The 27,638-nt window shown below is 45.2% G+C and overlaps 4 protein-coding genes across 9 annotated transcripts in view; 2 read left to right on the plus strand and 2 right to left on the minus strand.

The window, feature by feature from the left end:
• Positions 1–198: 198 nt before the first annotated feature.
• On the minus strand, positions 199–6,734 carry stk3 (serine/threonine kinase 3 (STE20 homolog, yeast)). Its single transcript, XM_012836101.3, has 11 exons — positions 6,527–6,734; positions 6,051–6,131; positions 5,833–5,961; positions 5,616–5,730; positions 5,348–5,512; positions 4,641–4,808; positions 4,018–4,155; positions 3,202–3,327; positions 2,814–3,015; positions 2,386–2,558; positions 199–2,087 (listed from the first exon to the last, which is right to left on the minus strand). The coding sequence occupies exons 1-11, from the start codon at positions 6,547–6,549 to the stop codon at positions 1,929–1,931; spliced, it is 1,479 nt and encodes a 492-aa protein (XP_012691555.1). The 5' UTR covers positions 6,550–6,734; the 3' UTR covers positions 199–1,928.
• A 78-nt stretch (positions 6,735–6,812) lies between these two features.
• On the plus strand, positions 6,813–8,481 carry polr2k (RNA polymerase II, I and III subunit K). Of its 2 annotated transcripts, none has more exons than XM_042710664.1 (4): positions 6,813–6,955; positions 7,418–7,487; positions 7,601–7,693; positions 8,136–8,481. In XM_042710664.1, the coding sequence occupies exons 2-4, from the start codon at positions 7,427–7,429 to the stop codon at positions 8,156–8,158; spliced, it is 177 nt and encodes a 58-aa protein (XP_042566598.1). In that variant the 5' UTR covers positions 6,813–6,955; positions 7,418–7,426; the 3' UTR covers positions 8,159–8,481. The 2 variants fall into 2 exon arrangements, with proteins under 2 accessions (XP_042566598.1, XP_012691557.1); XM_012836103.3 differs by having other exon boundaries at positions 6,815–6,962.
• Positions 8,482–9,430: 949 nt separating this feature from the next.
• Positions 9,431–16,904, plus strand: spag1a (sperm associated antigen 1a). 2 transcript variants are annotated; one of them, XM_031586186.2, is made up of 8 exons: positions 9,431–9,840; positions 10,790–10,889; positions 11,659–11,811; positions 12,671–12,828; positions 13,917–14,058; positions 14,491–14,617; positions 15,363–15,492; positions 15,728–16,904. In XM_031586186.2, the coding sequence occupies exons 1-8, from the start codon at positions 9,510–9,512 to the stop codon at positions 15,730–15,732; spliced, it is 1,146 nt and encodes a 381-aa protein (XP_031442046.1). In that variant the 5' UTR covers positions 9,431–9,509; the 3' UTR covers positions 15,733–16,904. The 2 variants fall into 2 exon arrangements, with proteins under 2 accessions (XP_031442046.1, XP_031442047.1); XM_031586187.2 differs by lacking the exons at positions 15,363–15,492; positions 15,728–16,904 and adding an exon at positions 15,226–15,270.
• Positions 16,905–17,046: 142 nt separating this feature from the next.
• Positions 17,047–27,638, minus strand: part of rnf19a (ring finger protein 19A, RBR E3 ubiquitin protein ligase) — a 31,025-nt gene continuing 20,433 nt past the window's right edge. Inside the window, exons 3-10 of one of the 4 annotated variants that reach the window (XM_012836088.3) lie at positions 25,929–26,137; positions 25,464–25,605; positions 23,655–23,817; positions 22,651–22,765; positions 22,286–22,447; positions 21,363–21,576; positions 20,116–20,259; positions 17,047–19,896 (exon numbers count right to left, since the gene is read on the minus strand). In XM_012836088.3, coding sequence (XP_012691542.2) covers positions 19,068–19,896; positions 20,116–20,259; positions 21,363–21,576; positions 22,286–22,447; positions 22,651–22,765; positions 23,655–23,817; positions 25,464–25,605; positions 25,929–26,137 — 1,978 coding nt within the window. In that variant the 3' untranslated portion in view covers positions 17,047–19,067. Of the gene's footprint in view, positions 19,900–20,115; positions 20,260–21,362; positions 21,577–22,285; positions 22,448–22,650; positions 22,766–23,654; positions 23,818–25,463; positions 25,609–25,928; positions 26,138–27,638 lie in introns of all 4 variants that reach the window. The other 3 variants (XM_012836087.3, XM_012836086.3, XM_012836085.3) reach the window with 3 other exon arrangements.

Raw genomic sequence — 27,638 nt, forward strand, 5'->3', positions numbered from 1 at the left:
TTAACTATGACCATCACCACTCATTTTAAACTAGTAGCCTAATGCAACACCCCGTTTAAAGGGTTTCTTTATTCAGTCATTACGGTGACAACAGGTGTTGCCGAAGAACATTTAGATAATGATTTATGGTGCGTCTTTTAATGGACTCTGTAGATTAGGAGACTATCACCTACGTTCCACTGATAACCCACCAAAATGAATGATAACGATGGTGTTTTATTTAGGGTTATTTAGTATTGACCTTTATTCATGAAACCCATACTAGGGAGGTGTTACAAAACATGGTAAAATATTACATATGAACAATAAATTAGTTTTCTGTAAGAAAAAAGTTGCACATGTCAGAGAAAGGAACAAAAATTTACACTTGTTAACACAAATGCAGACAGCTAAATAAGGCATAAGGCAGCTATGTACTTTCATGTAGGTGTGCTGTGCATGCTAACTTCTAGCAACACCAAAGCAAGTAAAAGGAAAGTGGTATAACTAAAACTGGTCTTAGGGGGCCCTGTGGTTTACATTTAATGCTGTCCAACAAATTAAAATAACTATCATCATCCTTCAAATCTTTGCGACAGCCAAATAGTGCAGACAACACACAGGGCAAACTAGCATAGGCATGCTTAGAAACACCCATACTACATGTTCTGGTCAAAGCTCAGTAAACAGGTTTCTGGGGAAGTGTGTCCTTGTGTTTCAGCCATTACCCTTGGCTACAACTGGAAAGACTAAACAAGAACTCTGGTCCCTGGACTAAACAATCATCAGCAAAGCCTACATTTAATCAAGAAACTCAACATTTGGTGACTACACCACCAAACCATGCCATGTATGAATGGAACGTGGAAGTCTGTTAAGTTTTTTACTGACAGTAAAGTCAGCAAAATAAATAGTGGAACTTGTTCTTACACATCTCCCAGTACAGAAGTGAGAGTAAGCCAGATTGGGCCATACCAATTTAACAGAGGGGGTATTCGTGTTCTATGGGCCCCTGAGAGAGTTGGTGGAATCCAGAGGTTCAGTAGAACATGACTCACCAAACAAAAGAGAAAGGTCCAGAATCTACTTCAGGATGTACACACTGGAAATTAAACATTCTGATTTAAAACATTCAACGGTAAGATCCTCTCAGCAAACCATGTAAGCAAGAAATCAAAACACAAACAATAATCATCTATTCACATTCACTAAGATGTAAACAGAAATGGCCAGACTTTGAAATTAGGCCTTGAAGGGCATTTCTATTGGTGAGTTTTTCAGTTTCTCCTTGCAGCTGCAGTCAAGTCATCGAGTAAAACGGTTTTCTGTCCACTTCTTGGTGTCTTAAGATTAATACATGATGCCACTAAAGTGGTTTATATTACTTGGAATACATTTACTTTCCAAACAGAGCAGCGCAACAGCGTCAGAAAACAGTCTAAGGCATTCTCTTCATGTGATTGTCTTTGGTTGAGAAGTCATTTCTCAAAATATTTCATCAGTGGTAAAAAGATACTAAAATTTACAATATTATCCGATGATCTTTTTTGCAGATATTCACTTTCCCCTGTGCATTAATGTACTTAGCGTAGGTATGTCAAATCACAAAAGCCTTTCCTTCTTTTGTCAGTTATATGGTATCTATGAAAGGCCCAATGGGTATTGCTATAGCAGGTCATGTCCGATGTAGATTCTCGGAGGGAAAATAACATGATAAGGTATATTACAACAATAACTATATCATACAATACAATTGTTTTCATAAAGTGATTTAGCAAAATATGACCTGAAGTAGTCAGTCACAGAAATCCCCCCTCAACAGAAAATGATAAAGATGTGAAGGCAGACTTCACTGAGCAGAGTCCTTTGGGTCTGAGGACGCTCAGATGAGCTGGTGGTGATGATGATGATGATCGGGAGGAGTCTGCTTCTCTTCTTCAGCGTCTGGCCTAGAAGTTCTGCTGGCGGCGTTTCTTGGCATCCATGGCGTCGAGGATGGGCTGGCGTTTGGCCGTGTAACGCTGACGCAGCTCCTCGATCTCCCTCTCCATCATCGGGTCGAGCGCGCTCAGGCGCAGCTGCAGCTCCTCGTAGTCCAGGTTCTTCAACTTTAGAGACACACACACACACACACACACACACACACACACACACACACACACACGAAGGCGTGCATGCACGTGCACCCACACAGACAGACACACAAAGACGTTAGAAAAAGGTGAGCAATGCAGGCACACAATGAACAATATGTGGATATGGTGTAGCAGACCAACCAAAAACACACACACGCAAACACAACAGAAGAACAATGACTAGTAAGAATGGAAGTGAGTGGTATTCCATTTGTTACCATGGAAATGGAACAAAACAACAAAATCAATCTATAATAACAGATGTACTTACAAAATCAAAGTCTCCATCTTGGGGCACTTTCCAGCTTTCAGGGAAGGAGGTCTTGGGGATGAGGTACGGGTCTTGTTGGTTATGGTTGTAGTTCTCCTGTGCCTTGTTGGAGTCCTGTTTGTCAAAGTAGTCCATGAAGGATGGCCGCCCTGCTTGTTGGTTGGTAGCATTTCCTAAAGGAGAATAATAATAATTTTAAAAAAAATGTCCCCACCTTCCAGCCTTAAAGTGCAGCTTATAAATAAAAGAATATAGCAGGGAAACTACGGTAGGAAGCTTTTTTTTCCATTTTAAAACACAAAACATGTCACAAGCTAGGCTGAGGCTCAGTTTTTATACATTGTTTTTATACCTTAGATCGTGTGCCATTTCAGGACATTCACTAGCTACCATTCTAGAATAGTATTTAGAGTGTCTGTGGAACCTACTCCTCATGGAGCCAACGTCCTCTTCCTCCTCCTCATCATCGCTGTTGATCACCATCGTGCCCAGGTCCGACTCCAGCATGGTGCTGCCATGTTCGATCATGGTCTGTGCCCCGTCACTCATGGTGCCCGTCGCCCGCATGGTGCCCGCCCCCTCAGAGCCGGTCTTCACCATGGTGTGAGAGTCCACCTCCACTTCCTCTTCCTACAGAGGCCACGGAGGGACACGATGTTACACAATTGACAAAAACAGTAAACAAGACAGACACACTCAAACAGAAAAGTACAAGCCCTCACAAACACACTAAAAAGGGCATCCAGAGGCTGTCCTCATGCCAACAATAGTTCTCGGAGACATAAACATAAACACAAACACACGATGTGTTCATACCGAGTTGTCCTCCTCCTCCTCCAGCTCTCTCTGCTGCTCCTGCTGCCTCTTGGCCTTCATGTCCATGGCCTCCGTGATGAGATCCCGCAGGATGCTCACCGGCTTGGCCTTGTTGATGAACGGATGCTGGACACGGGACACAACAGAAAGGGATGAAACAGCTGGAACAGATGACAGATGAGGAGCCCTGTGGAATTAAGCTGCTGATCTGTGACTTGCCTAAATGCATGTGTAGCAGCCAAATGGGTTGCTGCAGCTAAATGTGTTTGACACTTAATGTGTAATGTCCCTGTTGTACACTGGGTGTTGCTGTTCATTGCACAGGTGTTTTTAGGCATATAGGTACGAAGCCTACTGTTGTGGTCAGGTGTTGACCCCTGGAAGGGCAAATGGTTTTGACCGCTATACCGCGAAGGTTTGAGCGAGTAACATGTCGTTGCTCTGCGTTTTAATGGACAATCGTACAATAAATGGAGAACTGTTTAACGCAATCAAGACGTGTATGGACTTTATCTCGCTGACGGTAATCATCTTTAAATGATCTAAGCGCGTCAACCAGGTTATTCCTGGGGATCAACAACCCAGTAGCTCAGTAGTATACTGTGCTCCCACAGCGTGCTTCAGGTTTCAGCTCAACCCTCTCTGTTTATCTCTGCTAAGTAGATATGTAGCTATGTGGGTAGCTTTTAGCCGTTTGGATGGCCAGACTCACCTGAAGGAGCTGTGTAGCCGTAGCTTTGAGGCGGTTGGATGGCCAGACTCACCTGAAGGAGCTGTGTAGCCGTAGCTTTGAGGCGGTTGGATGGCCAGACTCACCTGAAGGAGCTGTGTAGCCGTAGCTCTGTGCTCCGGGTTCTTCACCAGGCACTTCTTCACAAAGTCTGTGAAGTCATCCGTCCACAGCTCTGGCTTACGGAAAGTCGGTGGTGGATTTGTAGGAATCATGAAAATAGCCTGGTAGTGCCACAAAAAATAAAAAAGTTATTTTACGACATAATGAAGGTAAACCGCACAACATTCAGCGCTGATGAACATTACAATTGATATTCTTTTGACTATCGTTGTGGGTGTGGTGGTTCGTGTCACCAATGGACTCGATTCCCGAGTTCAGCAGGGTGTCCAAGTCGCTTTGGATAAAATTGTCTTACATGTAACTAAGTTTAGGTTCACTCATTTTCAAAGTTACACACGCAGTCCAGTCAGTCAGAACAATAACATCCGCTAAATCAATAAATATATCTAATAACTGCAAACAGTTTTCTGTAAAGGAGGGAGCGATATGATTGCTCCATATACTCTCATACTTAGTAATAATCATAGAACTATGAACGTTTTTAGAGACCTTCACCTGCAGTGAACTGTAGATCTTAAGTGAAAAGTGAATGGTTTGCTTTCAAACGCCTTAGGAGGGAAGGATGTACTAGGTTTCCTAAACTTACCCTCATGGGGTGGATGTCTGCATAGGGTGGCTTCCCCTCAGCCATCTCTATGGAGGTGATGCCCAGCGACCAGATGTCTGCCACGCAGTTGTAGCCAATCTCTTGAATCACCTCTGGTGCCATCCAAAATGGAGTGCCAATCACGGTGTTCCTTTTGGCCATGGTGTCCTGAGGCACAAACACAGGTCAGCCAAATTAAGTACAGCACAGAGAACATGGCATTTGGGTTCCATATTTGACCTGTCCACCGTTAAACAGTGTGTGAAATAAATGCTGCTAACTGGTGGGGATTGGCGCTTCTAACTTCTGCATGCCTTGCCAGGATCTGGACGCAGTATAAGAAGCCAGTTTGACGTTCTTAATACATCTGCTGGCAAATTGATCAATCTGAATAAATAAAAACTAGGTGTTCTTTTACGCAATGAGCATTGCAACAGAAGTAAAGGGGAAGAAGGGACACCTGATGGCAATGGGTGAAATTGATAACTAAAATAACTAAGTGACTTGTTCCTACTGAGGACCATAAAGTACAGCTGGGGAGATGCCCTCACTGTGCTCTTCATGCAGTTTCCCAAGCCTGTTTACAGAAGTACAGTACAATAAACACCGTCCTGTTACTGGTATCTTGGACATCCAGTGAGAATGTAACTGGTCAATTACAACAGACTCCCCAAAAAACTGCAATTTGGTTACTCATAATAACGCACTGTGAGTTGTCCAGCCACTCCAAAATCTGCCAGTTTAGCATGGCCCTCTGTGTTCAGGAGAATGTTGCCAGCTTTTATGTCTCTGTGGATCTTCCTCATGAAATGCAGATATTCAAGGCCCTTCAGGGTGGACTTGAGGATGGTGGCGATCTCATCTTCAGTGAGCTGTTAATTACATAAGTAAGGCAGGGTGATTACCATAAGTTTCATTGGCACTAAGCACAACACAAATCAAATGTACTATCATCTTCTGCTGCAATAACCATACCGTTTTGTTGCGCAATCTGATGATGTCAGAAACAGACCCAGCTCCGCAGTATTCCATGACAATCCACAGGTCCGTGTTTTTAAAATAACTGCCATAGTATTTCACTACATAAGGACTGAAAAATGAGAGGTCACAGAGAGTAGGGGTCATAAGTAGGGCATGGTATTTACCTCAGCAAATAGGCCATTAAGGAAGAGTAGGGGGCTGTAGCACCTACCTGTCACATTGTTGCATAATCGAGATTTCTTTGATGATCTCCTGCAGATCGGACTCCACAGGCACCTGCTTGATAGCCACAACCTGCCCCGACTCCTTATGGATGGCTTTAAACACACTGCCATATGACCTGAGCGGCACAGAAGTTAGACATTGAGTGAGTGAGAGTACCAATTCACCAGATGAACAGTCAACGTCATTTTAACTTGTCAGTCTTACCCCTCGCCGAGCTTTTCGAGAACATCAAAGACTTCTTCTGGTTGTTTGGTTAAACTGTCCTCGCTCAACTTCTTCAATTTGCTACCCAGGGACATTTGTATTCGGTTAATTCGGCATGTCAAAACGTAACCATTTGTATAATACATCATTCACATGATACCTTATTACACTTTCATACAACTTTATAGACGGCCCAAGCTACATGGTATGGTATTAATTGATGTGGGAGTAACGGTGATCATCGCTTGTTGTCAATTCTTATATATTTTCTTCAATCTAAACTGTTTTTAAATGTGTAATCTATAACTTGAAACGCTAAGTAGCAACTTGCAATTCAGTACAGCATTAGTACAAGCTACTCATGTTCACAACAGCATACATGGCTAATGTTAGCTAACTGGGAAAAACCAAGTTGACTAGCGATGACGCTAGCTAGCTAGCCAGTTCCCTAACCAATATTAATCCAGTTTCTTTACCTTTTGGGCGCAGGTTGCTCCATGACTGAAATACAGAGTGCTTCGATAACTCAAATATGTAAATCTAGTGTAAAAATTACTTAATTACAACTCATCTTAAGTTGTCCAATAGTTCTGAAAAGATAGCTGTTTTGGTGACCGAGTTTCGCTTGTAAACGAATGAGTCTTTTTCTTCTTTCTGACCACAGAGCAGCGATCTACGTGGAATCATTTTCCGTGTTTTCCAGAGGGGTGTGTGTATGCTGCCATCTTCTGTTTTGGAGTATTACACATGTGACTTCTACAGCGCATGCTAGTTCCAGGCCCGCAACCAATCACTGAGTACTTTGTTGGAAGGTGCTACAACGGACTACATGCGTTTTTGCTGGAATGGTCCGACCCATCACAATAATTTGTACTTTGTAAATTGTAAATAAGTGGTACATTGTTGTAAGTGGTGAGTAATGCTTTTATGGAAGTGATTCAGTGATTTATATATGAATGTATAGCCTAACCTAGCCTACCTAATTATTTATGCAGCTAGATGTGTCTTAGTCGAAGTCAACAACAATTTTGCTTGCTAACGTTAGCAAGTCAACTTTGAATACGTTACCACTATCAAAGGGAGCATGATAGGGTAACAGATAACACTGATGTCAAATTGTAGCCCTCTTTTACTAATTATTTTATTTTATGTGAAGGTACAGGAAGCGTAACATTAATGAATACTTGGGTCTGTAGTGCACTAGCTAAGTGACATAGCTCGTGTTAGCTGGCGATATCATCGATTGTTGTCCTTGTTAAAGCTGTATTACCTCAAACGTTATTTTGCTTCTTGCTTTCTTTTACGTTGTCGAATGCTTATGAATGTGTCTATATGTCTATGTATATATTATTTATCAATTTTTTTAGACGTTAATAATGGATCCTCAGAAAGAGTTACAACCACCGAAACAACAGCCCATGATCTACATCTGTGGAGGTAATAATTTTTGTGATTAACTGTCAATTGAACGCCATATAGGCTATAGACGCTCTCGGTGTGCTCAGTCTGTATCCTGTATTTGGCTGATGACATGTGTTCTCTCAAATCAGAATGCCACACTGAAAACGAGATCAAGGCCAGAGACCCCATCAGATGCAGAGAGTGCGGTTACAGAATAATGTACAAGAAGAGAACGAAGAGATGTATCCTTTCATGATTTGCATTGTGGGTTCTGGGTTCAGTTAAGTATTTATTTCAATAAGTGCCTATGGATTCTTGGTAACTACCGACATTAGCACTACCATTTGCTTCCTTAGATTAGGAAACAGCAAAAAATACTGTGTGAGTTACTTTAAATACTATGTTTAATAAAAAAAAATAATGTTTGATAGAAGGCCTTGGCACTACTCATATCAAGGGTTATCTCTATCCTGTCCACAACTTGAGGTAAGGTAATATGCATAGAGATAAAAAAGGAAAATGGTGAAGATATGCAGGCCTTGACCTGGAACATCTAATTGGTGGAGACTCCAGCTCAAGATCCAGACCACATTGAAAGTTTTGTAATTTATGATGCAGAATTATTGAATGTTTGTAAATGTTCCTGCGGTTGCACCAATGACATCCTTAACTCTGTCTCTTCAGTGGTGGTGTTTGATGCACGATGAACTGACTCCCCACCCCACACCACCCCGACGTGTACCCTATGTTGTATTTTAGTTGTTTAACATGTACAGCTTTTGTAAAACTAAGTGGCTGAAATGTACAGTTTCTAAAAGGACTGTTTGGCAAAAAATGCAATGAATGATGAATATAATGATATGAAACCTCTGCTTTACACTTTGATTAAGCATACATATAAACATTGCAGTTTATCATTTTTGTCCAATCAGTTAGAATAAGAATGCATCTGGATTGTTCCTTGTCCACACATCTGAAGGACTGTGCTGTAACTTGCAAAGCCAATAAAATGTCTTATTTTTCAACTTAATTATGAGTCAAATGAGTGTTTGTTCACCTCAAAATGATCTTTGAGCTTAATTGTTTTACAACTTGGTGTATGTCTAATAATGTGATATATTTGCAAAAAAAAGAAATGCATGGCAGTTGGTTCAGGGTTAAGGAAAAAATCTTGCAAACAGCAGCACAGTTAGCACTGAGAAAAATCTAGCTAGCATGCTAACTGGGGTCTTTTGGTGGTAGGTAGCAAAGTTGTGTGAAAGCTTTTCTTGCATTTTCGCGGGGTGTGCCATCCTGGACCGCTATGTAATGATGATGGCTTGTGGGAACGGCAGGTGTGTTCATCTGTCCTTCACATGACCATATACCAGCAAAAGGAATTTGAATATCATACCAAGACCAGTGTCCCATACTTCAAAAATTGGTACATTCCTATATACTGTTGCTTTAATGAAAGCTTGTGTGTTTTTGTTCCCAAAGATCTACACTTCAAACACAAATTCGTGTTATGGTCATTTTAATCTTTGCATTGATATCATGCATAATTGTTGAATAAAATTTTTCAATTTATGTGTTTAAATGTTTTTATTTCAACAGTATACTGTAACCATTCTAAAATAAAAAAAACAATACATAACCTTTATGTCCTTATTATACCATAAAATTAATGTGCATAATTAGATATGGAAATATCTGCAGCTAAAGCCTAAATTAATTGAATGAATTAAATGAGTCTGTTTTAGTCTGCTTAAACCTGTTCAATGATGATATTGGCCCCAATAGAACTGATGGTGGGGATGGTGCCATATTGATTACTTTGGTGTGTCTGACAGGTTCTTGATGAAGCGGAATCACACTGGAATCCCCCATCAGCTCTGCAGCACAGCACTGCATCAGCCCCTCCCCCTCCCCTACCTCTTTGTGATGTCACAATGCCTGCGCTTTAGGGGGTGTGTCCTCTGCTGAGCTGATCCTGTCCTGTTGGAGGAGGAAGTGAGAGGATCAAGAGAAGAGGAGGGAGAGAGTGCTGACGCCGCTGCTCTTGCAGAACGTGCAGCTATGGGCAATGCGCAGCAAAGGCCTCCTGGCAGGGGGGATGGAGGAGGCCAGCGGACCCAGCCTTGCAACCCAGGACAGGGCAGGGGCCGTGGGAAATCTCCGATAATAAATGGCACTCAGGGGAACAACAGGACCCATACAGCTGATGAAAGCACAGTCAGCAGCCCAGCTGACACGGGGGGAGACAGCAGCTACCTGGATGCTCCCGCTGGGGCTCTCCCTCCTCCACTGGCCCGGCTGAAGAACGAGGGGAACAGGCTGTTCAAGAACGGACAATTTGGAGATGCACTAGAGAAGTACTCCCAGGCCATCGCTGGCTGTGAGGATGCAGGTAAGGTAACATCCGCCTTAGTCTTGATAGATTAGTGCACATGAGGTTGGGGATGTACCTAATGGAGTGTGGAACACATGCATCCTCTCTATTTTTGAAGTGAATACGCAGGCATCTTGCCATACTTATTATGTCACGCTTCATTGGGTTGTGTACCTTTTCTCACAAATATAAGCCCTAAGCATTGGATTGATTGGCTAGATGAACAGTGTTATCCGTAGTTCTATTCACCTGAATGAGTGAGTACATGGCAGGGCTTCGGAGAAGAGTAAGACACAATATCAGGTTCCCTGGTATTGAGTCTCAGAAGAAAAAGGGTATCAGATACAGGTTTGCATGAAGTGCGTGTTTATCTGCACTCCACACAAGGCAGGCATCTCTGTCAGGTCCCAGGCCATGTGCAATCTTATTCCTGAGAAGAGCCAGCGACCAGAGGCACTTACAGGGTCCAGTTATCTCCACCATACTGTGTACACTTTGAAAAAGTAAAATCGATTGTTGACTCACACACCACTCTCTAGTCATGTGAAACCTGTCATTGTATCCGTAGCAGCTCTCCAGCCAACTAGAGTAGAGTCATTAAAACCTTAAACATATGTTAGATATTTTTTAATTTTTATAGGAAATGTGGTCAAATTAGAAACCTGACTGAAAACGGTTTACATTTGTATCATAATTTAACTTAGTAATGAACAAGTAATCAGGTATAGTATAGTATAACCCAAATAATGAGACTAATTGAACATTAAATATCTTAAGATTGTTCAACTGTATGAGTTTATGAGTTAAATAACTCATTTAGTAGGCTGTAGTCTGGATCAGTTAAGAGGCTGTGGTCTAACTGCTGCTTCAGGAGGCATTTAGTAACACTTAACCTTAAACATGAAACATTTAAATCTGCCTGCGTTTCAGTGATGACTATTTTTGGGGCTTTGTTCCTTCTCTCCAGGTATTGATAGCCCCGAGGATTTGTGTATCCTCCACTCGAACAGAGCTGCTTGTTACCTTAAGGATGGGAACAGCACGGACTGCATCACGGATTGCACCAGGTCAGGCCACACAACAACGGGTTTGGATGATCGCAAAGTTGAATAAATCAGACAAATGTCTGAAGGTCTTACTGGGGACTGGGGACTGAGAGCATGCTAGTAATTCCTGTATGCTGGTATGCGTTTGTCTCTACAGGAGATTAGCACTCAGCGCTAAGGAGATTTACAGACAGAGACTCCGACTGTCACTAGGGATGAGTCTTTTGGAAACTTGTGCTTTTCCTCAGTCTTGTAGAGTTCTATGGAGCCATTGGGGAATCTAGGCAGCCATTGGAAAATATTAGACCTGCTATGTATCTGAATTCAGCTTTGTAAAGACTTCAAATTATATTTCAAGTGATTTCCAATATAGAAAATAAATATCTATTCTGTCATTCTGTATGTGATTCTGTTTGATTCTCCCTGATAATCAAAGACATGACAGGTGGCGCCTTGCTTCACAAAGGGAGCTACAACAAGTATTTAGAACGTAATCACCAGAATCCCTCTGTCTAGTTCCGTCAGTTGACATGCAGTTAAGTACTCACTGCTATTTATGAATGGGTGAAAGCCTCTTGAGTGGCGATCAGCTGGTGAGGGCCTCCTCAGGCCTCGCTGGCTCAGACACTCTGCTCACTCAGGACAACTGCCTCATCCTCTTTAGCCCCTCCCCTCAGCCAGTCCTGCAGGCCAAATCAGTAAAGGGGAGGATTGGTTGAACCTGTGTTTGCTCAGTGGAATTTCCCCCCTCTGTGTCACCGTCCTCATCCTCATCCTCATTCTTCCTCAGGGCCCTGGAGCTGCAGCCCTTCTCCCTGAAGCCGCTCCTGAGGCGAGCTCTGGCCCACGAGTACATGGAGCGCTACCGCAAGGCTTACGTGGACTACAAGACTGTTCTCCAGATCGACGTCAGCGTGCAGGCAGCACACGACAGCATAAACAGGTTGAGTGGGCAAAGATGTTTGGAACAATCATCAGTAGTAGTAGGTGCAAGTCTGTGATTCTAATCCCATACGCTTTTTTTGTGAAATTCAGCGAATTGCTCCTGACTGTCCTCTAGCTTTCCATTCTGTGTGTGCGCTCAAAAGAGTCTGGTTGTTGGTACACAGTCCTGACTCTGGTGTTGGTACACAGTCCTGACTCTGGTGTTGGTACACAGTCCTGACTGACTCTGGTGTTGGTACACAGTCCTGACTGACTCTGGTGTTGGTACACAGTCCTGACTGACTCTGGTGTTGGTACACAGTCCTGACTGACTCTGGTGTTGGTACACAGTCCTGACTGACTCTGGTGTTGGTACACAGTCCTGACTCTGGTGTTGGTACACAGTCCTGACTCTGGTGTTGGTACACAGTCCTGACTGACTCTGGTGTTGGTACACAGTCCTGACTCTGGTGTTGGTACACAGTCCTGACTCTGGTGTTGGTACACAGTCCTGACTGACTCTGGTGTTGGTACACAGTCCTGACTCTGGTGTTCGTACACAGTCCTGACTCTGTAAATAGGAAAGAAAGTGGCTCAGAGCAAGCCATACATGATTACAGCCAATCAACACATTGCTTCAGAAGTACGGAAGGAAGGGGTGTAATTTGATTGGCTGTTGAGTTCAAATATCAGTATCCTTTTGCCAGAATCACAGACTGGTACAATCATTTTGCTTTTTAAGTTGATACAGTGCAATTTCTCAAAGTTAAATTCATGGTAAGAATGACGTCTTAGATTGAAAAAGTATGTGTGTGTGTCTGTGTGTGTGTGAATATTCCATTGACGACGAGCTCTGTCTGCTTTAAATACTTCACCAGGATCACCAAAGTCTTGATAGAGCAGGACGGTCCACGCTGGAGGGAGCAGCTCCCAGAGATTCCTCTGGTTCCCCTGTCAGCACAGCAGCACCGGCGGGAGGAGCCACCCAGCGAAGAGATGCTCCAGGCCCGCGCAGACAGGAAGGCAGAGGGGGAAGGTCAGTCACATCACCTCCTGTCTGGATGAAGGAGCTTGTGGACAATGAATCACTTAATCAACATAGAAAACAGTGAGCTCTGCTGGTGGAGTCTCATAAACCTCATATCAGGACATGAATAAGGGACCATTCTTTTATAAGAAGCCAAGTGCACTTTTGTCTCATACGTGAGCATACAGTGCATATACATATATACAAAGAGCTTTGAGGGTGCATAGAACTATGTAAGTGCAGTCATTTATTCACTGTCTCATATGTCTGCATATTTTAAACTGTCTAAGTATGCAAGGCTATGGGGAAATAAGGCAGGAAGAAATGATATAAATTAATCAGATATGAGACAATGACAAGCCCCTGGAGTGAAAATAGAGTAACACTCTGGAAGCCTGTATTTCTACTGCAAGATGGCTTTTATACCCTCAAATGAGTCCTAAGTGATATAAATGGATTGCAACATAACCTGCCACCATTGTGAAGCCAGCCCCTGGGTAAATAAAAGATGTCAGGTGTAACCAAGTAACCTGTTGATGTCATGGAACCAGGTGGATCATGTTTCAGACGTTCAAAGCTGCGGTGCATCCCATGACGGCACACACAGAGGCCCGCAGGAGATGGAAAGCAGTAGAGATGATATAGAAGTGACAGGTTAATACAGGCTGAACTGAAAGTGAAAGGGATGAAGAAACAGTGGCGTTTGCCAATGGTAATGTCAGTAATAGAGTGGACTGCCACGGGCTTGGTGCCATTATCAATAGCTGGGGCACAGACAGTGCTCCCCCCCCCCCTAGAATAATGGGTAGTGGATACAGGACTCTCAGGATGCAAATGAACAGAAACACACAATGTCATCTCTCCTACTCACTATCTGCTTCTGTTCCATGCTTGTCTGTGTATCTCTCTCTCTCTCTCCCTCTCTCTCCCTCTCTCCCTCTCTCTCTCTCTCCCTCTTTCTCTCTCTCTCTCTCTCTCTCTCTGTGTCTCTCTCTCTCTCTCCCTCTCTCTCTCTCTCTCTCTCTCTCCCTCTCCCTCTCCCTCTCTCTCTCTCTCTCTCTCTCTCTCTCTATCACTCGGTCCCTCTGCTGGTGTAGCCAGAAAGGCTGAGGTCCGCTTCTCCTCCCTGAAGAAAGAAGGGAATGAGATGGTGAGACAGGGCCGCTTTCAGGATGCCCTTGGGAAGTACAATGAATGTCTGCAGATAAAGCCAAATGAATGCGCTGTGTACACAAACAGGTATGAGCAGCTGAATTAAGACAGTAGTACGCACACACACGCAGAATTGCTGTCTTTTTTAAGAAAGCTTTTGTTACTGTCAGTGCACTATATCTGAGGAAAAGGAAGCTAGCTGCCCAGTTGTTGTTGTTTTTTTCTTTCATTTCTCTCCCTCTCACTTCCTCCTCCTCACACACACTTAAAGTCTCCTTCTCTTTATCTCTCTATCCCCTCTCCCTCCCTCCATCAGTGCTCTCCTCAGCACTCTGCTGTGGCATGGGGGAGGTCCTCAAAGGAACTTGAGTCATCAGTTCCTCATATGAAGTCCTGGCTTGACTGAGTTTGTTTGAGGCAGGTGATAGTGCTGAGTGCTCTTAATGTATGGTATGGATCTGTGCTCCACTAACTGGGCTGCCTCTCTGCTCTCTGCTCTCTGCTCTCTCTCACACTCAGGGCCCTCTGCTACCTGAGGGGCGGGCGCTTCCAAGAGGCCAAGCAAGACTGTGACTCTGCCTTGGAGATCGAGCCAGCCAACAAGAAGGCGTTTTACAGACGAGCACTTGCCTTCAAAGGCTTGAAGGTGATCCTTTAATTGCAGTGTTTTGCATAGAACATCCGTTAATATAACAGAACACTAAACAATACAGGGACATGCACAGGAGGGGGCAACTGCCCGTTTGCCCTCCTCGGCTGAAGTTGCCCCTCCGAATGGAAATATATATTTTTTTTAAATAGTATTACGGCTGCAGAACTTCATGTAGGCCTAGATAAAATGATCACAGAATAAGCGTCCAGGGGACGGGGCGTGGCGGCGGCGGTCAGTGAGAGTTTCAAGTGATATAGGCAAAATATGCGTCCAGGGGACGGGGGCGTGGGGGCGGCGGTGACAAAAATTAACGTGTTGCCCCTTTTTTCCAGGGCAGAGCAACTGCCCTTCAAAATTCCTGTGCACGTCCCTGAAACAATACATCCTTAATTTACTGATTGCATATACCTGGGTGTCAATTTTGCTCAGAGCTTGTCTATTGATACTTCATGGGTTCAAGTTTTGTCTTGTCCAATCTCACCTCCCAAAAAAACGATGTCTCCCAATACTGTTATTTATGAGGTCACGTTAAGGATGTTATGCATGTTGCTGTACTGCCATACATAGGGTATTTCTGGTCCTTTTAACCCCCCTCCCTTCAGGACTACCTCTCTGCTAGCACTGACCTTTAACCCCCCTCCCTTCAGGACTACCTCTCTGCTAGCACTGACCTTTAACCCCCCTCCCTTCAGGACTACTTCTCTGCTAGCACTGACCTTTAACCCCCCTCTCCCTTCAGGACTACCTCTCTGCTAGCACTGACCTTCAGGAGGTGCTGCAGCTGGACCCAAACGTCCAGGAGGCAGAGCAGGAGCTGGAGGAGATGACCCTGCTGCTCAGGCAGAGCCTGATGTCAAACGCCACACAAGGTGAGGGGACATTACACACTCTCTCTCTCTGTCTGTCTGTCTGTCTCTCTGTCTGTCTGTCTGTCTGTCTGTCTGTCTCTCTGTCTGTGTGAGAGCATCCACTGAGAGGATACAGGCTACACAGTGCACTTACAATACAGTATACTTAAAAGCATTGTGCTCCTGTGTTGCACTTTATTATTCTATGCTGTCTCATTGTGCGATGTAAGAGTGCAGTTTTGCTCTGGACTGGCAGGTTGATTGAAGGGGTGACGGAGCGCGCTGGTTGATGGTCCAGGGACGAGAGAGAGCTCCTCCTCCTCTTCCCATCCAAGCTGTGAGCTCCCAGGAGGCCAGACTTTTGCTTTCAGGAGACTAAGATTGCTGGCCTGTGTCACAACAGGGTCAGAAGAGAGTGTCAAAGATGGCCATCCACCAAACTCCACCAACGCTGCTCTAGACTCTCCATATATTCTGTGATGCTGAACAACAGTGAGCTTCCCACATCCATCACAGCAGCATTGACCTTTTGTCTTCAATTTAATATCAGATCTCCTGGCAACCTGGAGCAAGAGTTGATAACATTCAGGATTTCTGAGGTTGCTGTTGACAGGTTACTGAAGTTTGGTGAGGAGCTACCTTCCGGACCACGTCTGCGTGTAGAAGATGTGCCTTTGCTACTCGTAGTCCAGGACAAGACCTTCGACATATCCGGACACACTCTTTACCCGCTTCCTTGAGTGCCAGATGGCTAAAGTTACAAAGCGTTCATAGTCAGCAATATAAATCATGCAACCAATGCTTTGCATTCCTGACAGTTTAGTTGTTCTTGCATGTACTAAGAAAACTTGTGGCTAGATCCCTTTCAGGCAGTAGAACTCCAACAGTATGTGCTTGATTAAATGACTGCATTTTGTACAAGCATTCGCAAACCTATTCTGAACAAAGGCATCAGTACTTTCACAGGCTACACACACCACTTGGTTTTATTCATCTTTATTTATTATGGCCTTGTACTTCTGTGCACTGAGATAAGGCAACTCATCTTGAATTAATTGTGCTGATTCATAATTTAGAGCCATTTAAAGTTATCTGGTCTTTTAGTAATGCAGCTTTAGTGCCTTCTGGGGAAAAAAATAAAATGCATCAAAGTGCATAAAAGTTTCCAGCTTGCAGATGTTGAGCTGCATTTCAAAATCCTACCCCTCCGCTCATGTAACTATCATATAGTTTAATGCAAAAAGTGTATGAAGACTATTTCCCATGGACACTGAATTGTGAATGTGGGAAAGTGATGAATTATGTGACTGTGGTCATGGTCAAGATCAGTGCAAACTATGCTCAGTCGAATTCGTGCCGTAATTTTTGCTTGACAAAACCGATCATGCATGTTTTTTTTCATGCAATGTAATAAAATCAGATTAAACACTCTTGATTAGTCTACTGTTCATTTCTGAGAAGGTATTAACCAAACAAGCAGCATTATATTAAGACTGAACTTACAGAAAATTATATATTCATATATAAAAAAACACTTTAAAAAGAATGTCCAATCTAACATAGAATTAAAGAGAATTTTACTTCATTTTCTTTATTTGGATATGCATATACACGCATATTATAAAGCAAATTAGGAAACAAATATACAAATATCAGATGTGCAGAGCCAGTTTCATCGAGCTGGCTCTCGACCTTAGGGCAGAAGGTCAACAGAAGGTCAACATAACAGTGGGTGGAGGTCTCAGAGCAGACAGATCCAGAGGAGAAGAACAGCACACATAAGGAGGGACTGCAGCGCGTGGCATTTTTAGTCCAGGGTGATTATTGAGCAGCACCAGAACGGCAGAGAAATGAACACAAAAAAACATGAATAATAAACAAACCCATGGGTCCTTCCCATCCCAGACTGCTCCTGTGTACTCTGAAGAGTGACACACACACACACACACACACACGCTGAGAGTACAGGTCCAGAGACGAAAACAGTACAAAAGCCTGGGTTAGACACTTGGGCTGTGGGAAAACTGTGTGTGTGTGTGTGTGTGTGTGTGTGTGTGCTGGGATAGAAGATTCAGACAGGAAGTGAGGGGAACCCAGACAGGAAGTGAGAGGAACCCAGACAGGAAGTGAGAGGAACCCAGACCGGAAGTGAGAGGAACCCAGACAGGAAGTGAGAGGAACTGGGCCTGCCTGTATGCAGCACACGAGCCACTTGAGGAGGGGACAAAGGCACAGCACTCTTCAGTCTGCAGATCAGGCGTCACCAAAGGGCCCAGGGCTGAGCGCCCTCTTTGGTGGGTGGTTCTGGAGTCTAATGTCTACCACAGATCAGAGGGGGTGTGTGTGTGTGTGTGTGCGCGGGTGGTGACAGGGCATGACACACTTTTTCACTATTTTTTTTTTTTTTTTTTTTTTTTTTAAACAGACAAGGAAAGGAAACAGATTTTTAAAAAGGCACCATGAGTCAGTAACATAAAACTACTTTCTGTTGTGAGGTGTCATTCTAAATGACCATTTCCTGTAGCGGTCACATCTTTTCTCCTCCAGTTTGTGCTGTAAATGTGAAGCTCTACCTGACACAGAAGGCTACAGTGGGCTGTATGGTCTAGCAGAGAGAGAGGTCCTGATGCTGTTCAACTCAGTGCCCCTCCAACATGGTTCTCCCCCTGCTAAGCCCCAACACAGGGCTTCAACTCATGACAACCCTTCCCAAAGAACCACACCTTCACACCAAAAGTACAAATCTGAATCATGAAAGTTGAAAAAGGAACACTACCATTACCTGGCCCCTCTTAGGTTTCAATCTGAATGATGCATGATGGGTCACCATCCTCAGGCTGGACTGTGAGAGCCAACCTCAGACAACATGATGTTCTCATCAGGAGAGTGTGTGTGTGTGTGTGTGTGTGTGTGTGTGTGTGTGTGTGTGTCCAAAGACTGTAAGGCCCCCTTTAAAAAAAAAATGCTACTGTCCATTGGGGGTGGGAGGGGGGGGAGAAAAAAAGAAACATAACAAGGCTTGTTATTTTCAGCTACATCTGTCAATCAAACTGTACCTGTCATTCAGTAGACCCTCCTACATTCATGCCCGTGTAGCTGTCCTGGGTGTCATCTGAGCTTGATCCTACCTGAGAGCAGCTCAATGAAGGAAGCACAGGCAGAGTCAGAGAGCAGTCATATAGCCCACGTGGACCTTTCCGGAACCTGCTTCTAGAACCTCACATGCCCTTCAAACCTGCATTGACATCCTTTGACCAAACCCCTGTCCTACACTTCTCACCACAGTCCTTCTCCACAGCATACACTGCCCTGCACTCACATAGACAGTGGACATTGCTTAAATCGACATTCATTTTGCAAACAGCCAACGTTGGGAAAAAAAAAAAAAAAAAAACACCAACTCGGTAATAACAACTCTTCTTTTTCCCCTCTTTACTTCTGTTTGTTTGTTTGTTTTTTTCTCATTTTGAAACCTTGTGTGTAATCAGTGTGCAATCCTCAGTAAGATGAAGTGGGTGTGAGATTAGCTGGAGAACCTCTGTGGTGTGGATCAGACTGACCCATGTTTCTGTCTGTGGGAGGAAGGGAGGGAGGGCTTAGATATCAGTCTGAATGCAGGGGTGTCTAGGCGAGCTGGCCGGGGAAGGGGGCAGGTTATTATTTCGCTCTTTCAGGAGAGTCTCCACACTCCCCTCCTCTTCATCATCTTCTTCATCCTCCTCCTCCTCCTCCTCCTCCTCCTCCTCGTCCTCCTCCTCCCCCACATGCAAGTCCAGTTCTACTGCTCGCATCAAGCCCACACTTTCCTCTGCAATGTAGCGCAATGCTAACACTCCCACCGGCGGTGAAGGGGGCATCCCTATAGCACCGCCGGGGTGGCTGGTTTCCGGCTGGCCGTGCTCCAACTCGGGTGGGGGGCTCACCGTGGTGGCGTGGGGGTGTCGGGAGCAGCCGAGGGGGTCGTGGTGGCAGCAGGCCGGCCGGCAGGCATCCAGGTCTGACCCGCCGCTGAACTCCGAGAAGTGGCTGGAGTGGGAGTCGGCCACGGAGGGCAGGCTGCCGCTCAGGGAGGGGGGTGAGGGCGAGTCGGGCTCGCTGGAGTGGGTGCTGCGCTGCTCCAGCAGCTGGGCGTCCAGGTCGTCGCCCGCCCGTCTCGCCTCCGCCCCGCTGCGCCTCACGCCCCCGCTGCTGTTCCTCTTGCGCAGCTTGCCTTTGCTCTTCTTCCCCGCGGACGCCTCTTTGGCCAGGCGTGAGGAGGACGAGTGTGGGCACCCCGTGGAGCAGCAGCCCCCTCCTCCGCCCGCGGCGCCCCTCCCGCGGCCCCCGCTCGTGATGCTGTCGTCCAGGCTGCTGCTGCCGCTGTGGTGACGGAGCTTACACACCTTCGACTCCACATCCACCTGCACCTCCAGACTGCTGCTGTCCCTACTGGACAAGGGCAGACAGACACACAGACACACACACACACACACACACACACACACACACGATGGTTAACTTGTCATCTTGACCATGATAAGTAAGTGAAATCTCTAAGCAAACACTAAATCTCTATCGCACGCAAGCACACACACCTGTCTGAGACTACATGAAATGAGTGTAGATACAGAGAAGTAGTGTTTGTGAGCAGTCCCCCCCACTCACCTGTCCAGAGGCATGTACGCATTGAGGATGGAGCCGGCCATGGCTTTGGTGCTAGCATTGTCACTGACGGTCCCCAGACTGACCGTGCCCGACTCCCCACTCAGACTGCAGCGCTCCTTCTGAACATCCGCCTGCACCTCCAGCCTAAACACAGGGACATGGGGTTAATGACACACACACACACACACACACACACACACACACACACACACCTCCAGTCTAAACACAGGGTCAATGACACACACACACACACACACACACGCACACGCACACGCACCTCCAGCCTAAACACAGGGTCATGGGGTTAATGAGACACACACACACACACACACACACACACCTCCAGTCTAAACACAGGGACATGGGGTTAATGACACACACACACACACACACACACACACACACACACACACACACACACACACACACACACCTCCAGTCTAAACACAGGGACATGGGGTTAATGAGACACACACACACACACCTCCAGTCTAAACACAGGGACATGGGGTTAATGAGACACACACACACACACACACACACACACACACACACACACACACACCTCCGCCTGCACCTCCAGCCTAAACACAGGGTCATGGGGTTAGTGAGACACACACACACACACACACACACACACACACACACACACACACACACACACACACACACACACACACACACACACACACACACACACCTCCGCCTGCACCTCCAACCCTAGCACACACACACACACCTCTGCTACTATGCTATAAGAGCACAACCATACATCATTTGATCAGTAGTTGATTGTTAAGGGTTCTCGTTCGTTTTCTTCGCCCTTAACCCGCACCCCCCATGCTGGACCTCTGCGCCTCCTCCTTGAAGGTCCTGCCCCACGCTTGTGGAACCACTGATTTATACCAGATGAGCGTTCCAGTCCAGCTCCCCAGTGCCCTGTGCTTCTCCTCCCCAGTGCCCTGTGCTTCTCCTCCCCAGTGCCCTGTGCTTCTCCTCCCCAGTGCCCTGTGCTTCTCCTCCCCAGTGCCCTGTGCTTCTCCTCCCCAGTGCCCTGTGCTTCTCCTCCCCAGTGCCCTGTGCTTCTCCTCCCCAGTGCCCAGTGCTTCTCCTCCCCAGTGCCCTGTGCTTCTCCTCCCCAGTGCCCTGTGCTTCTCCTCCCCAGTGCCCAGTGCTTCTCCTCCCCAGTGCCCTGTGCTTCTCCTCCCCAGTGCCCTGTGCTTCTCCTCCCCAGTGCTTCCGCTCACCTGTTGAAGCAGTTGCCCACAGTGCTGCCCGACAGGCTGCCCGTGATGCTGGCGCCAGCGAGTGCCATGGTGCTGGCGTTCTCGCTCAGGTTGTCCCGCATGGCGCCCATCCGGTCCATGTGGCTGCCGCTGGCACTCAGGCTCCCCGTCATACCGCCAACGCTGCCCTCGCCCAGACTGGGGTTGTGCCGCGTCTCTGCCACAGAGGTGGTGTCTGGGGTGGGGGGAACACAAGAAACAACACAATCAGCCACAGGAGGAGATCTGTGACGCCACCAGAAGATAGATCCAGAGGAAGCAGGAAATAGGGTGAGAGACAGAGGAGATGGGGGAAGAGAAAGATAGAGGGGGGGGGGTCATCTGAAAAGTCAGCTGACTGCAGTGCGGGAGGAAATTCAGGACACAGAAAGCCGCCAGCAGGGGAGGCTAGAGTTCAAACAAGGGCTTCTAGTCCAGTAGGAGGATCATGACCATTATGGTCAGCAGCAGCATTATGGAGTTTTGGTCTAAAACTAGTGAGCTACCTACCTAAACAGCCTAGCACACACCACGAGAAGCTAACTGGCATCTTTTGGTAATATGGTTGCCATGGTTGCCAATGTCCTCCTGTGAAGACTACTGCTAATTCCAAACTACACAGTGCGAAGCTTAGACTGCTAGTGGGAACGTCAGGTGTGTTTATCTGGCCTTCACATGACCCATATCCCATCAAAATGTATTTGATGATACTTTTGGTATCAAAAGCTCATAAAAACAAACCTTAAAAAAGTGTCAAACTGTTTCATAGAGTTGCTTTAATCTCTAAAGACAAACCCTGGATGAGCTGTGATTAGGTGCTAAGAGAAGAAAGAAAGAGGGGACAACAGGAAGAAGAGGGAAGGAAGGAAGGAAGGAAGGAAGGGAGACGGACACCATCTCCTCACCAGTAGCCACGGCCCCGCTGCCCACATTCATGTCGTTCTCATCGTCAAACTCGATCCTCACGCCTTTGCCATTCCCCGCCGAGACGCCACACCCTCCGCTGCGACACAGAGATATGGGCACCACGCCATACACATACGCCAACATGATGGGCACGCCGATACCTGGAGGCATACACACACACACAAACACGTGGGGTAGAGACGATTTAATCACGGCTCAGGTTTCTGTTTTTTTTTGCTCCCACTCCTAACCTCCTCTGTGACTTGTGGTTTCCTGAACTTTGTGAGGACTTAAGCAAGGGATGTTTATCTGTGTGTGTGTGTGTGTGTGTGTGTGTGTGTGTGCTGAGACTGGATACACTTACCGACAGTCACTGCTGCCACAACTGGTGATACAATGACAGACAAAGTCACGCCACCAGCGATGACAAGGTTCCTCTTGTGCTTGGAAATATCTTTTCCCTCATATCGATTATGAATCTGTGAACATTTGGTATTAAACATTAAAAAACTGATTATGAGATGCTTTGATAAGATCAGTCAGATTGTGCAGGTCACTGGATTTTCCTGGAATTCTATAGTCAAGACACCTTTGAGCTCTGCTAATCGGCAGCAATCAACACAGAGCCCTAAAGCTGCTCTAACAGAAGGAAGAGGACTCCGTCTTGCTCATCGGTAACCTGCACTGAAATACCTCAACACGTGGCAGTGAATATGAACTTCAATTTGACAAAGATCTAATGATATATTAAAGAAAATCTGCTGACCATTTTATTTTTAAAACACTTGCAAATACTAAATACTTAACAGCACTGGTGCCTGTTTGGGCTTCTAATCATTGACCCTCATTTCTATAGCCATCTTTTATCTGGAGACAGCAATAACCTCTCGTGGTTTATCATCACTATACAGGGCAATTGCTAGGGCACTAGGGCAGCTTGATTATGGCAACAATCATAAATCACGATTATTTTGGTCAATATTGAGGTCACGTTTATTTAACAGAAGAACTCATTGGGCGTTTCCCCTAGGCTTGTCTTCAGCAGTGGTGTGGTTGTGCTGGCTGTGCTACACTGGCCATGTTTCTGCTGTGACTGCCACCTTGCTGTCTTAACTTGCTGGACTGTGTATATTTGGTCAATTATTCTATAGAACACTGGTAACACATCTCCTTAAATCAATTATTCTATAGAACACTGGTAACACATCTCCTTAAATCAGTTATTCTATAGAACACTGGTAACACATCTACTTCAATCAAAGGGGTTCTTTAGTTATAAAAAGCAGGTTTTAGAGGAATATATTAAAACCAACATGACACGACAGATTTTAAGACATTTTTCCTCTGTTGCCCTGAGATGGTACCCACCTTTCTCCCCACATACACCGGTATCCCGATGATCATGGCGGGGATGGCGATGCCAGCGATCAGGGCGATGCCCACTGGAGCACCTACCAGAGTGCCCAGCTGCCACAGGATCTTCTTCTTACGACTCCATGGCTTCTTGCCCCAGAAGGTGCACCCTGAAGGACTGATCAAGGGGGCAAAATTATTATAACCTTAAAACACACAGTTCACACTTTACTAGTTAGTTTGCTCAGAACCTTGCTCTTAGCCTTGGCTTGCTATGGGAACAGATTAGAAAGCAATGTGTGTGTGATCAACAGTGGTGGAGGAAGTACTGAAGTTTAGTACTTAAGTAAAAGTACAAGTACCCAGGAAGATAAAAGTAAAAGTAAAAGTACTACATCAACAATCCTACTTAAGTAAAAGTAAAAAGTACTTACTTTTAAATGTACTTTAAGTATTAAAAGTAAAAGTACTCACGCAATGGGTTGTCTCTCAATGTCTAGGCTGTGCCATTTTGATAAAGAAATAGCTACTGGTAATAAATGCCTCTACAGATGTCACTACTAGTAATAATTATAAGCAACAACATGTGTTAATTGGAAAGGTTGGTGTACTTATTGTGCCTACCATCTGTAATACTGTTCACACTATATCTTACAATTCTGCGGATGACAAGTTATCTACCAGGGATTATTTGCAAAGTTAATACCATTAAGCCAAACCAATAAAGACACCATGTGATATCTTTAAATCTTTTATTTAATTGTAAACGTGTAAAAAAGGGAAACATGGAACATGAAAAACAAATGTGATTGTAAAACTGGACAGAATAAGACACGCTAGCTTGACATAGCTAACCTACCAGCTTTATCTTACCACTACGTTAAATATATAATGAAGGTCCAATCATGTTTTTTTGATGCTATTGCTGTATGTCAACATGCATTTCGCTAGATAACATTATAATATCATGTCAGTAAACAAATTAAATACATATATCATTATTCAAAAGTCAGGGACATTAACTTAGCATAGCAATCACTCTGCTTACCTCGATATGCTACTTTAAATTTGAGGGCGAATTATTGAAGGCTAGCAACTCCTTTTTTTGAGGGAGACAGGAAACGCATTGAAACCTCCAGGAGTCATTCTTGGGGCCTTTGAACTCGAACATATCTTTTAAATAGGGCCAAGGGTGGCTCATATCAGAGGGCTCAGTTCAGGCCGACTCTGGATCCATGTTGAATAGGCAGTAGTCAGGCTGAATGTTCAACTATAACAGGCAAAGCTACCGCTAGTGCTGCTGCCAAACGCGCACTCTGATATCATTGGAGTTGATAGAGCCACCTGATTGGTTTAAACTTCCAAAACAGCAACGCAATCCATAGTTTTGTGTAGGCAACATTTTGGCGAAACTCTGTTCATAAAATGTAACGAGTAACAGCACATATTGTAGAAATGTAGCGGAGTAAAAGTATAGATAATAGCTAAAAAATGTAATGGAGTAAAAGTAAAAAGTATGCACTATTATTTTTACTTAAGTAAAGTACAGATACGTAAAAATGTACTTAAGTAAAGTAACGAAGTAAAAATACTTCGTTACATTCCACCACTGGTGATCAAGGAGGCAAAATGATTATAACCTTAAAACACACACACAGAGTTCAGACTTTACTAGTTAGTTTGTTCAGAACCTTGTTCTTAGCCTTGGCTTGCTATGGGAACAGATTAGAAAGGAATGTGTGTGTGACAAGAACAGGCGTTTTATTTGATCTACTAACGGTAGACGTGTGTGTGTGTGTGTGTGAGTGAGGTTTAGTATCTCACCTCAGGTAGTGCAGGTCTGAGATCTCCTTCATACAGAGCCAGCAGAACTCACAGCCACACACGGCGCAGGTCATGTGATTGCAGCTCCCATCATTCATCTTGATGATGTAGGCAGCACAGCGGGGACATGGTTTAATGTCATCTGCTGTGAGGAGGCACAATATGCTCAGGCTCAGAATCCACAGCAAGTCATACAGTCATATTCAAGTACTCTCTGTTCATTGCAAATTCCATATTACTGAATTCCACAATCCCTAATCATGTGACTAAAACATTTTTGAATTATTGTGAGGAAACGACAAAAGTTTATCAAGGCATTACAACATCATGTCATGGTTTTCGTCCTATGGCCTTGTGGCAAAGCACAGAAAAGAGGGAAGAAAGGTTTGACACCTCCGGAACGTTCCATAAGGACTGGTTTGGCTGTGTGTGTGTGTGTGTGTGTGTGTGTGTGGTGGGCATTACCAGCTGCTCCACTCTCCTGGCTGTAGCTGAGCGATGAGGAGCGGAAGGGTCGGAGGCGCAGGCTCTGTGCCCTCTGCTGGCGAGCGGCGTCACAGGTCTGGTTGGGGTGCCACAGCTGCTTGCAGTGGTAGCAGAACTCCGTCCCACAGCCCTCCCGGCCACAGGTGATCTTAGGGCAGCTGGCACACCCAAAGGCAATGACCGCATATCTGCAGGGGGAAAACAAAAGATGTTAGCAACATGTTGGGGCAAACAAGTAGCACACTATACACACAAACAATCTAGTACTTTGGAAAGAGCATGGTCAATATTAGGTGGTATGGCTTTATACAGTCAAGGTTAGGGGTGGGAATCTCTTGGCACCTCACGATTCGATTCCGATTCAGTGGTCAACGATTCGATTCTAAACCGATTATCGATTCTAAACCGATTATCAATTCTAAACCGATAAAACGATTATCGATGCATGTCGATTTCTAAAACATTTGAGTTTGCTACTCAGTCTCAAATCACTTCCTACTTTGTGTTTGATAATTAAAGAAAATCAACAGATGAATTACCTTTTATATTTTTTTTATTATAGAAAAAGCTTTTCCTTGTCACAATTATGACTTTCAATGAACAATGCAATAATCGATGCAGCTTGCATTTCAACACAAAATGGATGTGTAAAAAAAAAATTATGAACTTTTCTGAATCGAGACAGAATCGTTCTAGAGAGAAATCGAAGAATCGATTTTTTCCCCCACCCTTAGTCAAGGTATTCAGTAATTCAATGAAAGAGACACTAGGATGAGCCCATTCTTAACAGAAACAAAGTTTAAACAATACATATATTTCTGGAGTCCATAGGCACCTCACTTAGACCTCACTTCCTCTGTCCCCATTGTCTTCCTCCCACGTCTCATCAGGCCTCTCGATATGCTCATCAGACCTCTCGATATGCTCATCAGACCTCTCGATATGCTCATCAGGCCATGACCAATCCCATTGCTGCAACCTCCAATCAGACCTCTCGATATGCTCATCAGGCCATGATCAGTCCCAGTGCTGCCACCTCCAATCAGACCTCTCGATATGCTCATCAGGCCATGATCAGTCCCAGTGCTGCCATCTCCAATCAGACCTGGCTCCACTCCTCTCCCCATCCCAGTGATATTAACCCCCCGTCTGATGGATGAGCTGGACTGGTACAGTCATTAAGTGGAGATATTAACCCCCCGTCTGATGGATGAGCTGGACTGGTACCGTCACTAAGTGGAGATATTAACCCCCCGTCTGATGGATGAGCTGGCCTGGTACCGTCACTAAGTGGAGATATTAACCCCCCGTCTGATGGATGAGCTGGCCTGGTACCGTCACTAAGTGGAGATATTAACCCCCCGTCTGATGGATGAGCTGGCCTGGTACCGTCACTAAGTGGAGATATTAACCCCCCGTCTGATGGATGAGCTGGCCTGGTACCGTCACTAAGTGGAGATATTAACCCCCCCGTCTGATGGATGAGCTGGCCTGGTACCGTCACTAAGTGGCTCCCTTTCCCTGCCTGCATGATCGGGGCTTTCTGGAGAGCACCTGGGATATTAGCATGGAGCGCAGCGGTGACACAGGCAATGGACAATTACCCTTTCCAACAGCCCAGGGCTGGTCTGGTAATCGGCACAGGGCCATTATGGCTGGCAAAAGAAATGGGCATAAGAAAGCAATCTT

This window comes from Clupea harengus, chromosome 19 (assembly GCF_900700415.2).
Source record: "Clupea harengus chromosome 19, Ch_v2.0.2, whole genome shotgun sequence".
Classification (NCBI taxonomy): Eukaryota; Metazoa; Chordata; class Actinopteri; order Clupeiformes; family Clupeidae; genus Clupea; species Clupea harengus.

Bases quoted from the DNA above. Each gene is read 5' to 3' on its own strand.
- stk3 (XM_012836101.3), bottom strand. From the start codon at position 6,549: ATGGAGCAACCTGCGCCCAAAAG. The intron at 4,156-4,640 runs GTAAGTTTAGGA...TGGCACTACCAG, and splicing joins CAGACATCCACCCCATGAGG to GCTATTTTCATGATTCCTAC. The intron at 2,088-2,385 runs GTAAGTACATCT...GTGTCTCTAAAG, and splicing joins AAGATGGAGACTTTGATTTT to TTGAAGAACCTGGACTACGA.
- polr2k (XM_042710664.1), top strand. From the start codon at position 7,427: ATGGATCCTCAGAAAGAGTTACAACCACCGAAACAACAGCCCATGATC. The intron at 7,488-7,600 runs GTAATAATTTTT...CTCTCAAATCAG, and splicing joins CATGATCTACATCTGTGGAG to AATGCCACACTGAAAACGAG. The intron at 7,694-8,135 runs GTATCCTTTCAT...CTGTCTCTTCAG, and splicing joins CAAGAAGAGAACGAAGAGAT to TGGTGGTGTTTGATGCACGA.
- spag1a (XM_031586186.2), top strand. From the start codon at position 9,510: ATGGGCAATGCGCAGCAAAGGCCTCCTGGCAGGGGGGATGGAGGAGGC. The intron at 10,890-11,658 runs GTCAGGCCACAC...ATTCTTCCTCAG, and splicing joins TGCATCACGGATTGCACCAG to GGCCCTGGAGCTGCAGCCCT. The intron at 11,812-12,670 runs GTTGAGTGGGCA...ATACTTCACCAG, and splicing joins GCACACGACAGCATAAACAG to GATCACCAAAGTCTTGATAG.